Source organism: Homarus americanus, unplaced genomic scaffold, assembly GCF_018991925.1.
Source record: "Homarus americanus isolate GMGI-L3 unplaced genomic scaffold, GMGI_Hamer_2.0 scaffold53087, whole genome shotgun sequence".
Taxonomy (NCBI): Eukaryota; Metazoa; Arthropoda; class Malacostraca; order Decapoda; family Nephropidae; genus Homarus; species Homarus americanus.
Window position 1 is genome coordinate 67,561 of NW_024711869.1, and position 17,066 is coordinate 84,626.

Sequence of the window (17,066 nt, forward strand, 5' to 3'; positions counted from 1 at the left end):
ATAGGAGTGTTGAGCTGATTTTCGACTTTTTCTCTTTATTTAAAAATTACTGAGTAGGAAAAATGATTAGCGGATCGATTCTTGGTATTGTGGACCATTTAGCTGAGTTTGGGGACTATTTTTAATTGTGGATTTTTTCTTTTTCTTTCTTTCTCTCTCTCTCTCTCTCTCTCCTACAAGGCTCTATTAAACACAGTGTCTGATGTGTTTATATAACACACACACACACATACACACACACACATATACATACATTCATACATACATACATACATACATACATACATACATTCATACATACATATACACATACATACGCCGCTATAACCCACTAGATCACCTGATATGTCAGTATGCAAATGAACTCTCGTGTAATTTTCAACCTATTGCCACAGTCATCATAGGAAGAGAATCCTTTAATTGGTTTCGGAGATAACGACCGGAAACTCAACAAGGATAATAGGGGAGTGACGGCTTGGTGAGTGACGCTTGGGAGGACGTGGTTGTGATGGCATGGGAGTGACTGTGGTTGTGATGGCTTGGGAGGTGACGGCTGGGGACGGCATGGGAGTGACGTGGTTGTGACGCATGGGAGGACGTGGTTGTGACGGCATGGAGTGACGTGGCTGTGACGGCATGATGGATGGGTTGTGACGGCATGGGAGTGACGTGGCTGTGATGGCTTGGGAGGATTGTGGAGCCGATTGCATGGGAGTGACGTGGTTGTGATGGCATGGAGTGACGTGGTTGTGACGGCATGGAGTGACGTGGTTGTGACGGCATGGGAGGACGGTTGTGATTTGGCATGGAGTGACGTGGTTGTGATGGACATGGGAGTGACGTGGTTGTGACGGCATGGGAGTGGACGTGGTTGTGACGGCATGGGAGTGACGTGGTTGTGACGGCATGGGAGGACGTGGTTGTGACGGCTTGGGAGTGACGTGGTTAGGACGGCTTGGGAGTGACGTGGTTGTGACGGCTTGGGAGTGACGTGGTTGTGACGGCATGGAGTGACGTGGTTGTGACGGCTTAGGAGTGACATGGTTGTAGGCTTCATGAGTTACACATACAAATACTTTATATCTTTACCGTGTGGCCAGATGACTCATAACCTGTGTTATACAGGCATGTGAACTTGTCCCTCCACCTGTACCTGTACCTGTAATTGGCTCTGCACCTGTACTTGGCTGTCTACTTGTATCTGTACCTGTATCTCTACGTGTACCTGTATAATATGTACCTGTATCCTATTTCCTCCCTTACTGACTTACCTGATATAGCTACAGTAAGGTCCAGCTGTTTGGTTAATAATGTTGTCACGTCATTATTAGAAGGTTAATGAATAATTACCTGAACTTTGTAAATGTAATGAAGTTCAGGTCTCTCTCTCTCTCTCTCTCTCTCTCTCTCTCTCTCTCTCTCTCTCTCTCTCTCTCTCTCTCTCAGTATGTAAATGCCCTGGGGTGACAGATGATCAGAGGGAGAGGTTGTCAACATATCCTCTTGAGGGAAGTGGGCCTGGGAGAGTAAGGAAGGGAGAATAAGGGAGAGAAAGTGTCAGAAGGGAGAGGGAATGTAAGGAAGGGAGAGTGTTAAGAAGACAAAGGGAGAGTGATAGAAAGAGAATACGGGAGGAAGATTGTGAGGGGGAATGAGGGAGAAAGATTGAGAGGAGAATAAGAGGTGTGAGGAAGATAAATGGATAGTTAGATAGATAAAAGAGGGAGAAGAGATAACAAGTGTACACATACACAGACACACACACACACACACACACACACACACACACACACACACACACACACACACACACCAACCTTAGGACATCTCCATAACAACACTCTAATAACTAATAACCTTCGCTTCTAAGTGTCAGAAAATTTTTTACTTAATGTCTCAACAAGAAACTTAACCTCTCACTTAACATCTTGGGACTGTCTCGACGCACTTATAGAACAGCACACACTTATAAAACCACACGTACTTACACGACCAACACACTTATACAACCAACACACTTATACAACCAACGCACTTACAGACCAACACACTTACACGACCAACATACTTATACAACCAACGCACTTACAGACCAACGCACTTACAGACCAACACACTTACACGACCAACATACTTATACAACCAACGCACTTACAGACCAACGCACTTACAGACCAACACACTTACACGACCAACACACTTATACAACCAACGCACTTACAGACCAACACACTTACACAACCACTACACAAACTTGCCTGCGTGACAATAACATCTGCGTCTTACTGTTGTTTTGAGGCGATGCGTTCGGGAAAGTTAGATCCGGATTCTTATGGTTTGTTTATTTACACGAACTGGAGAACGTGTCTTAAAGGCTCTCTTGTTTATGCTATTTTGGGAAAGATGGAAAGAGAGACAGAGAGAGAGAGATGATAAGTGGAAGAAACGAAGAATGAGAGAAAGAGACATATAAAGAGGAAGAGAGAAGAAATATGAGAGATAGAAATAGAGAGAGAGAGTATATGAGGAAGTCTAGGTCCATAAATCAGGATCTGACCTCAGTCCATAAGAAGTTAGGTCAAGTGAGGTCAGATCACGCACACACACACAATTATGCTACTCTCTCTCTCTCTCTCTCTCTCTCTCTCTCTCTCTCTCTCTCCCATTTTTACTCCATCTCCTTTCACAAATAATTATTAATCACTCAACTGTATCTTAACTGAGAACCAATATCACTAAACTAAACAAAATATATTAAAGTCACTCCCCTGAAATACCAAGGAGGAAGAAAATGGGAAGAGAGAGAGGAATTGGGGGGTAACTAAAGAAAACGGTGAGTCGATGTTGAAATTTAATCCGAATATTTTAATTTATTTCATATATTTTTTTTTTATTTTTTTTTTGTTTTTATTTTTGTTATGTGGTTTTTAATTGTATTTTATTGTATTTTATTGTATTTTCAAGATTTTTTTTCCTCGTGGGACATAAATGGGAGTCATTTATAATACATAAAATACGATCTAAATAAATACATAACTCGTAATACATAAAATAGTCGCATTTTAATACATACTACCACGATACATAGCAGAGGAAGTTCACAATTTATATCTTTCCTCGTGATGCATAAAGGATACATTAGTGATATATAAAATAATACGCCACCAAAGGAGTCATCAATTAATGTCTCCTCTGATGGTATGTATTCATGAGTGTTTTATTTACGTATTTTTCATGTCTCAGGAAACACAAACACGCACGCACACACACACACACACACACACACACACACACCTGGACATATCTGAAAATTCTCGACCGATTTGCAGTCGAATCCAGATGACTGAAACCGATTGGGAGATGGATGTAGGTGGATGATAGGATGGATGGGTGATAGATGGATAATGAATGAGAGATGGATAACAGATGGATTGTGTAGATGAAGAGCCACAAACTATAACAAGAGTCTCAGTACAAATTGGACGCCATCTTGACACACACAATCATTGCCTCATAAGGTAAAATCACTTTGAGAATCCAACTTTTTTGTAGTAACTTAAGTGAATCAGTTAAGTACATTCTCACATCTCAAGATACAAGAAATAATTAACTTACGAACTTTTTAGGGGGGGGGGACATAATCTTTAAATAGCCAATGTGGATGTTTTAAATCTAGAGTTACGAGAATTTTAAGGAATAACTTACGATTTTCTGAGAATTTGGGGTTGGGGAGGGGAGGGGTTGGGGAGGGAGGGTTGGGGTGGGGGAGGGGGTGAAGACGAGGTGTAGTTGTTAGTTACAGTTTTGTAGATGTTATTAACTGTCGTGTCTGTGTGAGTGATTATCCTGTCATTTTTTTCTCTCTCTCTCTCTCTCTCCTATACAACAAAAGGGAAAATAGGAGAGTTGTTATGGTGTTTGGCAGACGTAGAGAGAGAGAGAGAGAGAGAGACCTAACTCTTTGGCTCCAAGAAGACGTATTGGTAAACTAAGGTTGTGTCAGGATATAAACTTACCCACTGTGATCTGTCTGTCTCTCTGTCGGTATGTCTGTCTCTCTGTCTGTATGTCTGTCTCTCTGTCTGTATGTGTGTGTCTCTGTCGGTATGTCTGTCTGTGTATATGTGTGTCTGTGTATATGTGTGTTTTTATCCGCTAATTAAATAAGTTGATAAATAATAAAGTTAAATAGCACAGGTTAGTTATGTAAGTTTAGGGAAATTTAAGTAAGGAATTTTTTAAGTGAAATTTAGGTCAGGTTTTGGTAAAGTATAAGTAATGTTAAGTAACGTTAAGTAAAGTTAAGTAAGGTAGGTCATGGATCACGCTAGTAGGGCCAGTTAAGAGAGAGCTTCCATTCTCTTGATTGGTTGACTCAGTGAGGGAGGAGGGAGGGTAGGTAGAGGAGAAGGGAGAGAGGAGGAGGGAGGGTAGGTAGAGGAGAAGGGAGAGAGGAGGAGGGAGGGTAGGTAGAGGAGAAGGGAGAGAGGAGGAGGGAGGGTAGGTAGAGAAGGGAGGTAAGATAGAGGAAGATAGGAAGGATGCAAGGGAAGAGATAGGAGAGAGAGAGAGAGAGAGTGAGGGCAAAGAGGAAGAGAGAAAAGGGGGAAGGGAGAGAGAGAAGGGGTAGAGGGAAAGGGGAGGCCCGCACACGTAACGTTTAATATGTCTGTTAACTATCGCACACACACACACACACACACACACACACACACACCTTTACATAAGTCCCCCCCTCTAATCTTAGCATTGATCTGGTTTTCTATAAGCTCTTGGATGACACCACCAACTCAAGTAAATGTATCGGAGTGCGTCAGTTGGACCAATTTCCGCGGCCGAGATGCAGAAATGTGACAGCGAAAAGGTGGTGGAGTAGAGGAGTGAGAGAGGAGAGATATTGTCAGGAGGAGGAGGATGAATGTTAGTGTGTGTGTGTGTGTGTGTGTGTGTGTGTGTGTGTGTGTGTTAATCATTGTTATTATGTTAGTATAATATTTAGAAACCCTCCCCCCCCATACAGTCACTACGTGTGATTGGTTTCTGACTAAAATATCTCTGTGTCTGATTTTTTCTGCATCATTTAAGCGCGCTTCTTCCATCTCTCTCTCAGATGGAAAAAAGAGAGAAAAAGAAACTAAAAAGAGATAGATAGACACAAAGACACAGACAGACAGACAGACAAAGAGCTTTTATAGATTACTGTTTCATTGAGAGAGAGAGAGAGAGAGAGAGAGAGAGAGAGAGAGAGAGAGAGAGAGAAAGAATTGAAGGATGCCTCAATTGCCAAGAATTTATGGAGATACTAAGGACACGGGTTATTGACGAAGGACTTCTTACAGGAGTTGGTTCCCGGAAATCCTTCATGTCCTGTGGGGGTCCTGTGAGGGTTTCTGTGGAGTCCTTCATGTCTTTTTGGGTCCTTCATATCCTGTAAAGGGGTCTTCTGGGGGGGTCCTTCATGCCTTCTGGGGTCCTTCATGCCTTTTGTGGGGTCCTTCATGTCCAACGGGGTTCCTCCATGTCCTCTGGTGACCGTGAAAACTACAGAGACAGGCCCTAAGTCCTGCAGGATCACCCACACAATAGGACTTCCTCCTGAATCGACAAAGGATAGAATTGTGAAGGGGTCATGTGTGTGTGTGTGTGTGTGTGTGTGTGTGTGTGTGTGTGTGTGTGTGTGTGAAGAAAGATATAGCATTTATATCTTCTTTCATCAACTCAATGAAAGAAATGAAGGCAGAACCATCGCCAACAGCTTAAGGAGAGTGATTACTGCGATGACCAAGATGAACGACTAGTGTGGTGTGATGACTGCTCCTCTCCTCGGTGTGGTGAGAGAGAGAGAGAGAGAGAGAGAGGGGGGGATAGGAAAGAGTGTGAGGGAGAGAGAGAGAGAGAGACAGGGAAGATAATGAGAGAAAAATAAAGAATTGGAAAAGTGAGAGAGAGACAGGGAGAAAGAGCGAGGATGAAGAGAGGGAGAGAGAGAGAGAAGGGGGTGAAAATAGAAGAGAATTGAGAGAAAGAGATAGAGCGGGAAAGATGAGAAGAATAAGCGAGAGGGAGAGGATGAACAAGAGAAAGACAAAAAATAGGAAAGACTGAGAGAGAGAGAGAGAGAGAGAGAGAGAGAGAGAGAAGACAAAAGAAGCCTCGTGTATTGACAACCTCCACTGTGGGGGTCGTTCACGGTGACAGATAGTGACGTGAGGTTTCCGAGGCACTGTTGATCACCTCTACCGCGTCTCGAGAGGCTTCCGGGCTCTATTGACACCTCTACCATATATCAAGAGGTTTCCGGGCATTAATGGTCACTGTAAGCCTCCTCTAGGGGTTTCCGGGCATTAATGGTCACTGTAAGTCGCCTCTAGGGGTTTCCGGGCCCTGTTATCTCGCTTTGGTCTGCCCTGGTCAAAGTTATATCTGATATGCGTTACATTGGATGATTCTCAGTGATTCGCTAGTTAGTATCACTGATTGGGATTGTCAGAGTGATTGTTGGCTTCACACACACACACACACACACACACACACACACTGAATCAATCCCCAATATAGGCAAGAGATCTGGCCTTTCTCCAGACGCCACGCAATCGACCTCACCCATCACTCGACCTCACCCATCACTCGACCTCACCCATCACTCGACCTCAACCATCACTCGACCTCAACCATCACTCGACCTCACCCATCACTCGACCTCACCCATCACTCGACCTCACCCATCACTCGACCTCACCCATCACTCGACCTCAACCATCACTCGACCTCAACCATCACTCGACCTCACCCATCACTCGACCTCACCCATCACTCGACCTCACCCATCACTCGACCTTGTAAGTTAGGATAAGTGAATGGATCTAGTTAAGGTAGAGTCTCGGTGTAATTTGGCAGCCATCTTTGTTTTTGTTTTTCCCAGGAAAGTAAAAACAGAAAGAAATGCAAAGGAAAGATTTATTCTCATCACTTACTACAAGAATTAGTTTAAGAATACATTGAATTGATTTATTTCCTGTGTTGTGTAAAAAAAAAAATCATTGTCGTTTTACAGAATAGAGGGATTTACAAAATTTTTACATAACACTTGCACAAATTTACACAACACGTTTCACAAGATACACAATCTTACACCGACGATTTACACTTCACAAACACACACTTGCACACTTACACAAACTTATAAAAGGATGATATGAATTTTACAGACTTGCACACAGTTTACAAACCCTGACAAAAGATGTACGTAGATCTAACATACACATACATACATACATACACAGGACGTCACCCAAAACTCACTACTTCACCTGAGCTCCACAACACAAGGTCTAGAGCCCAAGTGAGATCCTGTCTTAAGTAGGCCTGAGCCCTTCTCCTCCTCCTCCTCTTCCTCCTCCTCCTCTTCTTTCCTCTCCTACGTGGCCTTGAAGACGTCCTTTGAGCCCTGAAGAAGGGATGCCTTACTGTGTCTGAGCCTTCAAGAACGCCTGCATGAGGATCTTCCTGTCGAAGGGACACTTGTGGAACTCCTCAGCGCACACCAGAGCGCCACCCTTGGCACCAAGAGCGGCGGCGCGGGCGAACAAAGCCTTGGGGGTGTTCTCTTCGGTGTTGAGGTTAGAGGCGAAGACGTCCTTGATGAACTGCTCCTCCTTCGTCAGGTCAGAGATATCAGGGGAGGAAATCTCACACATGAACCTCTGTGTACATCCCTGGGAGTCGCTGTTGATAGCCATGGAGAGGTAGAGGTCGGCGTCAGCGAAGGGGAGACACTGCGTCGCTTCACGTTTCCCGCGACGCTTGGCTCCCAGCACGGCAGCTCCCAGGACCACGGCGCCGAGAGCAGCCACGCCCGTAGCTAGGACAGCAGCGCCCGCAGCCACGCCCGCGCCAACGGTGCCGACGATTAAGGTGGAGGTGACCTGATCCAGCAGACCCAGGGCGAGGGCGAGGGTGACGAGGTGACCGATCTTCATACTGACGAGGACACAGGCGAGTTAGTCCAAGGGAGAGTGGTGGGTGGGGAGGGCGAGTTAGTTCAAGGGAGAGAGGGAGGGTGGTGGGTGGGGAGGGCGAGTTAGTCCAAGGGAAAGAGGGAGAGTGGTGGGTGGATTGAGAGAGAGAGAGAGGGAGAAAGCGAGAGAGAGGAGGTGGAAGAGAGAATGAGAATTTTTGGGGGGTAAGAATCAGGAAGAGATATGGGAGGAAGGTGACAGATAAAAACAGAAATGGAAGGAGTGTGTGAGTGAAGAGGAAACATAAGAAAGAAAGAAATGTGAGGCGATGGGGTATACGACGACTGTGAGAAGTAATGAAAAAGAGGAGTTGAAAGAGAGATGAAAAAGAGAAATTGAATAGGTAGAATAAGAGAGAGAGAGAGAGAGAGAGAGAGAAAGAGAGAGAGAGAGAGAGAGAGAGAGAGAGAGAGAGAGAGAGAGAGAGAGACGCAGATAAACAGAGAGGGAGGCGGGCAGGGAGAGAGAGAGAGAGAGAGAGAGAGAGAGAGAGAGAAAGAGAGAGAGAGAGAGAGAGAGAGAGAGAGAGAGAGAGAGAGAGAGAGAGACGCTGATAAACCAAAACTTCAGTAAGAAATATTAAATTCATGAATATTCTTAACATAATACAGGATCTAACCTAACCTAACCTTAACACCACAGTCACTTAAATTCTCTCTCTCTCTCTCTCTACTATGTTAAGTAAAGTCACCAAAACACTTATTACTTAACTTTACACTTGAATTTCACTCACACACACACACACTTATCAATTACCTTCATACACTAGAGTTGCAACACTTAGCAGGCCTACAAAAACTACAGTAGTTAACACGCACTTAGAACAACTACAACACACTTACATGGCTACAAGAACTACTTAACACACACACACTTACATGGCTACAAGAACTACTTAACACACACACACTTACATTGCTACAAGAACTACTTAACACACACACACTTACATGGTTACAAGAACTACTTAACACACACACACTTAGAACAACAACAACACACTTACATGGCTATAGGGGCAGACTTAACTCGACGATGTAGTGAGGTTGAGTGATGCTTGAGTCCATCTGAGAGGCCCTTATATACCATATGGGTGTGGCCTATAGGTGGGGGGGACACAAGGTCGTTCCGCCATTACCCGTCATTACCCGCCACTAACCGTCACTAACCGCCAGTAGAAGGGTTGAAAATTTGAAGGTCTCCTCCCCCCCTCTCTTAGCCTCCTTGATCCCCATGTGTTATCAGCAATTCTCTCTCTCTCCACCAAGGCTTAATTTGACCAGTGTAGTCTATAAATTTGACCTGACATTATGATCTTGACCTCTGACCTATGAAAACCAAAACCATCAGAATAATTCATGACCCATCTCCCTAAATGCTCACCAAGTTTCATCAAGATCACTCCATTAGTTTGGCAGATATCATGATTCAACTACACTGCAAACTTCCCTATAATATTACCCCACACACCTGAAAAAGAAACACAGGTATATATGTGTTTCTTTTAATCAGATTCTTTTGTAATTTTTCAGGGTTTTGGGGGGAACTATATTAAACCAGTTCACCAAGTTTCATTATAGTAACTCTAATAGTTTTAAAGATATTATAATTTATCTAATCCTGAACATCTTACACTGCTAGAAATTATACAACTACACAGGTATTCCTCCTCACCTGAGTTCATATAACCCCATGGCAAGACAAGTCATCCTAAATACCACAAATGTCAGTCATACTTTCTTCATCTTCAGTGGTTAATTACCTGTCAGGACCAAGGCTATATAATTCGGGGTAATTTAACGTTAATTGGGGGTAATTATCCTGTTACTTACCTGTGTTACCTTTGTCACAAAACTGAGCGTGATTTGTTTATTCGGGGGATGTTTTGAAGACTGTAAATGGTGGATTAAAATACTAATGATAATAATAATAATAATAATAATAATACTAATAATAATAATAATAATAATAATAATAATAATAATAATAATAATAATAATAATAATAATAATAATAATAATAATAATAATAATAATAATAATAATAATAATAATAATAATAATAATAATAGCCACTCAGGTTACCATTTTCACTGCTACCACAACCTACCACCCACCACAACCACCTACCACTACCCGCACCACGCCCATCCTCGCCGAAATTATCCACGGTAGTAAGGTCCACTATAATGAGGCTCTGTGTACCCTGATAATGAACGAGTATACCTGTAATAAACACCTCGTTATGGAGAACAATTACGACAGGCAAGAGTGAGTCGCCTAGGTCACCCTGTGGTCACTTAAGCAGTAGTAGTAGCAGTAGTAGTAGTACCTTCCCCTACAGTACCTGCTGGCGTTCCTGAAGATGGTAGTGGTGGTCTCTTACTGTCTCTCTCTCTGTCTCTCTTGTTGTCTGTCTTTCTGTCTGCCGCTTTTATTCATAGTTGTGTTATCGTTATTTTTGGGGGGGTTGTGTGATATAGGTATAGGTACATATATACAGGTACAAATGGTTACAGATAGTTACAGGTAAAGCTACAGATACAGTTAAAGGTACAGTTAGTTACAGGTATAGTTAGAGGTACAGTTACAGATAGTTACAGGTAGTTGCAGGTAGCTACAAATATAGCTACAGGTAGAGGCGACGTCTCAACAATAATTACAAATTTTTAAAAGAAAATATAAGCACGTGTTGAGGTCTAAATACAGGTACAGTAGTGTTGTTATTACCTGTAATCTGTACCTGTAGATTAAGACACTGTAACCAATAGTAAAACAGTGACTACAACCACAACAATCACAACCCCTTAATACAACTACTACAACTACTAGCCTAACAACCTACACCCACCTACACCCGCCTACACCCATCTCCCGACCTACACCCACCTACACATCCACCTACACCCACTTACGTTACCTTTCATCCATCACCTTCCTCGTACAGTTAAGTGATCCAGAGACCTACATATTGGCCTCCTCCTCCTCCTTCTCCTCCTCCTCCTCCTTCTCCTCTCCTTCTTCTTCCTCCTCCTCCTCCTCTCCTTCCCTCCCATTCTTCCTTCTTCTCCTCTTCTTCTTCCTCCTTCCCTCTTCTTCTTCCTCCCTTCTCCTCCTCCTCTCTCTCCTTCTTTCTCCTCCTTCCCTTCTTCTTCTTTCCTCCTTCCTTTCTCTCTCTCTCTCCTCCTCCTCCTCCTCCTTCTCCTCTCCTTCTTCTTCCTCCTCCTTCCCTTCTTCTTCCTCCTCCTTCCCTTCTTCTTCCTCCTCTTCCTTCTCCTCCTCCTTCGTCAGTTGGCAGCCTGCAGATGACGATGGATTTTGAAGACAGAGACTTAATTCCCTTCGTCGCGGGTTCTTTTGTCCGTCTGGCGAAGCGATGTGGAGCGCCAGCCATGTGTTGGAAGTGGTGGCATAAAGGGATGCTAATGGTGTTGTTGTTGTAGGTGTTGATGATGGTGTTGTTGTTGGTGTTGTTGTTGTTGTTGATGGTGTTGATGATGTTTTATTTGTTGTTGTTGTTGTTGTAGTTATAGACACAATTATCTAAACTAGTATTTCTAACTGTTGATGTGAGAAGGTAATTGACTCACTTAAGCTAGTAGACAAAATAGCATTAAAATAGGAGTTGAAATTCTTAGTTACCTCGCTATAGTAACATGTTAGAGTACCGTGTTGCCTCAGAGTCACTCCAGGGGACAAAAATTAACACAAAATGATATATACAGATATTTGGTGGGTGGGTTGTGTGACCACTTCCTGCCTGCCTGCCTGCCTGCCTGCCTGACGGACTGCCTGACTCAAACATATGACTCTCTTGAGACTCTTTGTCGCCCTCCCTGGACATACACACACACAGTAAACAATTGTTCTCTCATTATCTTGTGAGTTTTAAGATATACTCCTGAACCGTAAAAAGATAGACCAATTATAGTTCTTGGAGTGTTTACGTGTCACCCCCTCCCCCAGACTTCTCCACCTCCTGCCGCACACAAGACAATATAATCACCTTCATAATTACCATATGCTACTACGCTAAGATTAAACCACCTAAGTTGAGGACATTGAAGTGGATTATTTACCCCAGGATGATTTAAACGTGTGTGCGTGTGTGTGTGTGTGCGTGTGTAGCGGTAGTAATAAGAAGTATTATAGTTCAGGCCGCTACGTACACATACACAGTCACTCTTATAAGGGCCGTCATTGCGAGCCAATCTCTTCCTTAGCTCGTGTATGTTTGAGTCTTTGTCTGTCTTGGTGTTAATCCTTCGTCTACATACAGGAACAACATCGTCATCCACCCCTTCAGGAGCTATTGTGTACTGTTGTGCAGCTTAACCTAACCCATCTTAACCTAACCCATCTTAACCTAACCCATCTTAACCTAACCCATCTTAACCTAACCTATCTTAACCTAACCCATCTTAACCTAACCCAGCTTAACCTAACCCATCTTAACCTAACCCATCTTAACCTAACCCATCTTAACCTAACCCATCTTAACCTAACCCATCTTAACCTAACCCATCTTAACCTAACCCATCTTAACCTAACCCATCTTAACCTAACCCATCCTGGTCATTCCCTACAGCAAGATTGAGGATTGGGAACGAAGAGAAAAGCGAAGAATCCAATCATCCCACAATACCTAGAAGGCCAATTCGTAAAGCTGAAATTGAGGATACTGGATGAACATTGAGCGATACTGATGTGGATGACGAGGATGTGGGTGTGGGTGTGGATGTGGGTGTCGTTCCATTCATCACAAGCCCAGCAGGTCTCCCCCACACACGCCAGAACTGATCGCTTCTGTGAGTTTTCGATTTTAATTGTTTTCCAAATTTTTTTTTAACTTGTATGAGTGTCAGTGGGTGTAAGTGAGTGTAGGTAGGTCTCAGTGGGTGTAAGTGGGTGTAAGTGGGTGTAGGTGGGTCTCAGAGGGTGTAAGTGGGTGTAGGTGGGTTTCAGTGGGTGGGGCAGTTGTAGGTGGGTCTCAGTGGGTGTAAGTGGGTGTAGGTGGGTCTCAGTGGGTGTAAGTGGGTGTAGGTGGGTCTCAGTTGGGTGTAAGTGGGTGTAGGTAGGTCTCAGAGGATGTAAGTGGGTGTAGGTGGGTCTCAGAGGATGTAAGTGGGTGTAGGTGGGTCTCAGAGGATGTAAGTGGGTGTAGGTGGTTCTCAGAGGGTGTCAGTGGGTGTTGAAGGGTAGGGTACCGTAAATTCTTGGCAAACAATGTAAGTTCAGGTAACAGGTAAGAGTGAATTAAGTGTGTGTTGTGTGTGTGTGTCATGTTCAGTGTTCATCAGCGTGTTCACTCTTTGTTCTCCCTGACAGTGTCCATGTTCTCGGTGGTGAGGTTCAAGAACAACGAGTGCCAGGCTGTCTCAGGTGACACTGGCATCTGTTATCACTCTGCCTCCTGTAGCAGCGGGGGCGGCGAGCCTTCAGGAGAGTGTGCCCAGGGTTTTGGTTCATGCTGTTAGTGAGTACTGCGTGTCTCTTGAGTTTCACCCCCCCCTGTAAAATATACTTGAAATATTAGCATTTTGTGGGTATATTCTTTGTTTAATTAGCCTAACCTAACCCCAACCCAACCTAATCCTAACCTAACCTAATCTAACCTAACCTCCCAACACCCTCTTACCCCTCACCTCTCCCTCCTCTCGCCTCCCTCCCCCCCCTCACCCCTCAGCTAAGCTTGGTTGTGGAGGCAGCACTGAGAACAACGGGACATACCTTGAGAGTCCCAACTACCCGTCAGACTTCAACGCCGCCGCCACCTGCCCCTATATCCTCCACCTCACCTCCGATACCTGCCAAGTTAGGTGAGTTAATTAACGAGTATCACCTGAACATTACCTGTATATTAACAACCCTCACCTTCTCCCCTACAATAACAACTCCTCACTTCTCCCTCCACAGGCTGGACGTGGTGGAAGTCGTATTGGTAATTACCTACGACTCAGGGTAACTGTGTGGACGACTACCCCACCTTCTCTCAAGATATCAAGTGGGTCGTGTGTGGCGTTACGACTGATTCTAACTGTGAGTTGTTATTGGATAGATTTTGATAGTTTTATAAATATACTGGTGGTTTTTGATAGATTTTTATGGTTTTAATAGATTGTTACAGTTTGATAGAATTTTTTGTTTATAATATATTTGATAGATAAGATTTTAATTTCATGGTTTTCGATAGATTTTCATGATTTGTAATTAACTTTCAATGGTATTTGGTCAATTTTGTTTATAATAGTAATAATTATAATGATAATAATAATAATAATAATAATAATAATAATAATAATAATAATAATAATAATAATAATAATTTAATATAATAATAATAATAATAATAATAATAATAATAATAATAATACATAATAATATTAATAATATATAATATAATAATATAATAATAATAATATAATAATAATATAATAATATAATAATAATAATAATAATAATAATAATAATAATAATAATAATAATAATAATAATAATAATAATAATAATTACTAATACATCAATTTATTATCCCGTAGTTTACTTAGATGTAGATCCCGGGGTGAGTATTCCCCTCACTCTCACCTTCACCACCAGTACTGTCTCCTCCGGCCGTAGGTGGAAGGTGAAGCTCTCTATGATCACCTGTGACCAGCTCTCTCTAGGTGGGTAGTCTCTCTCTCTCTCTCTCTCTCTCTCTCTCTCTCTCTCTCTCTCTCTTCTCTCATGTACTACCTCAAACTTACTTTACCTGTCTCTTGCTGTACACTAATTAAGATACAGTAACATGGTATGCCTAACTACTGCTGTAATATGCTGTAATACTCCCCCCCCACTGTATCATACTCTTCTTTCTTTACAGCACCTTCAGGATGTGCTGTACTTCACCACAACTATATGGGTATCAAGGCTGGAACCACGACGGTATCTATCTGTCCAACCAGAACTACGCTATTTGTATCAGGAAAGACGTCGACAGCTGTTCGTGAGTTAGTTTTTTGCGCGTCTAAAATAGGTGGGCGATTTGATTAAATTTATTCTTTACTACTATTACCATTACTATTACTACTACTACTACTTACTACTACTACTACTACTACTACTACTACTACTACCCAGACGACGTACCTGGACAACAGAGATGTAATATTTCATTCTGTGACGACACCTTTGAGTGGCTCTACAATGTGAACGGTTTACCTGCCATCCTTCACTTGCATCAGTACACCTGCCTTCATACCTCCGTGAGTCTACCTGTATGATGGTGATAACAATCATCATTGTTGCGCTTATTACTACTACTTTTACAATTATTATGCTACTACCACAAATAATAATAATAATAATAATAATAATAATAATAATAATAGAGAGAGAGAGAGAGAGAATGAAAGAAAGAGATAAAATAGACATTGAGAAAGACTGAAATAGATAAAATGAAGCAGAAAGATAGTGAGAAATGAAATAGAGAGAGATAGAAAGTAAGATACAGAGAGAGAGAGAGAGAGAGAGAGAGAGAGAGAGAGAGGGCTTAGGACCACCACTCACCATTCCTTTCTTTCTCTCTATGGTCACCAGGCGCCCCTCACCGTGTCACTACAAGGCCCCAACTACCTCTACTTGGTGACGACCGATTCTACCAATGACCACACCGACTCCACCAATATCAATTATAGCTTCACCCAGAACCCATGTTGAAGGTCAGACTTGAAAACGTTACTTGGAGTGGGACTTGTGGACGGTATCTGTTGGAGTGGGACTTGTGGAGGGTATCTGTTGGAGTGGGACTTGACCGCCGCTCCTAGTTGAGCTTCATATTGTGAAAGAAAATGAAAGTTCAATTATGAAAGAAAACGTTTCAAAATTTTTGGGATAACTATTATAGTCTTACCAGTTTATTAATTCTGTATTGTTTGTTGTTTTATGTATTAGTCTATTTATTTGTGTTTTCATTATTAACTTATTTATGAAGAATTTGTTTATATAATAGCCCATCTTCTATCAAATTACGCCTTTGAATGACAAATATTTAAGACGTTGACCTAAAACATAGAATTTTTTCCAGAAGAATAAGTAACAGTAATTAACAGAGTCTTAGTGAAAAAATTACGTACAATTACTGACAAACAAAATAAATTTAAAAGGAAAATCAAATAAAAATCAATATTTGTGAAATTTTTTGACATCTTTAATTGAATACTATAATACGTATATGTCATGTACTCTAGATCCACAATGAGTGTGTGTGTGAAAAATCAACTAACACATTAACAAATAAAAAGGAAGTAAAAAGAAAAAAGATATTTAAAAAACTTGGATGAAGACAAGTGGAAGTAGAAGAGATAAGAGATAATTAAGAGAAATAAAGAGAGAGAAAGTCTAGGGAAGCAAAAATCATAACTGTAGATGTGACTAGTTGTATATGTGGCCAACTGTATATGTGGCCAACTGTATATGTGGCCAACTGTATATGGCCAGCATATATAGGCAGCTGTATATGTGCTTGTATATGTAGCCAACTGTATATATGGCCAACTGTATATGTGTGCTGTATATATGGGCAGCTGTATATGTAACTGTATATATATTAACTGTATATGTGTATATATATGGCCAACTGTATATGTAACTGTATATATGTGTATATATATTAAATTGTTTATATCATCAACTTATTACGTATTATTATTATTATTATTATTATATCATAAACTTTATTTCTACTACCACTACTACCACCATCTTCACTACCACTACTACTACACTATCACCACTACCACCAGCATTACCAGTGTTCTCAGTCACTAAGGTTCACCTACCAGAACTGTAATCTAACTTAACTGTAATCTAACCTAACCCTAACCCAACTTCAGAATCAGTACTCTCTCTCTCTCTCTCTCTCTCTCTCTCTCTCTCTCTCATTACGACGCACATTAACCCTTATATATAACTTATCTTCTTTTTCTTTCAGGGACAACACATAAAAAACAAAACGCTTGATAAGATGAAAAGTGTTGGTGGTGCGTCCGGCGTTAGTCTTTTGTTCTGG

General features: G+C 41.9%; 2 protein-coding genes across 2 annotated transcripts; both read right to left on the reverse strand.

Annotated features, from left to right (window-relative positions):
- Positions 1-416: 416 nt before the first annotated feature.
- On the reverse strand, positions 417-5,500 carry LOC121858915 (vegetative cell wall protein gp1-like). The gene is made up of 2 exons (XM_042355579.1): positions 5,338-5,500; positions 417-1,051 (listed from the first exon to the last, which is right to left on the reverse strand). Exons 1-2 carry the CDS (start codon positions 5,498-5,500, stop codon positions 417-419), a joined length of 798 nt encoding a protein of 265 aa, XP_042211513.1.
- Positions 5,501-6,943: 1,443 nt separating this feature from the next.
- LOC121858929 lies at positions 6,944-9,078 on the reverse strand. Its single transcript, XM_042355586.1, has 2 exons — positions 9,025-9,078; positions 6,944-7,980 (listed from the first exon to the last, which is right to left on the reverse strand). The coding sequence occupies exon 2, from the start codon at positions 7,977-7,979 to the stop codon at positions 7,464-7,466; it is 516 nt and encodes a 171-aa protein (XP_042211520.1). The 5' UTR covers position 7,980; positions 9,025-9,078; the 3' UTR covers positions 6,944-7,463.
- Between the last annotated feature and the right edge of the window lie 7,988 nt (positions 9,079-17,066).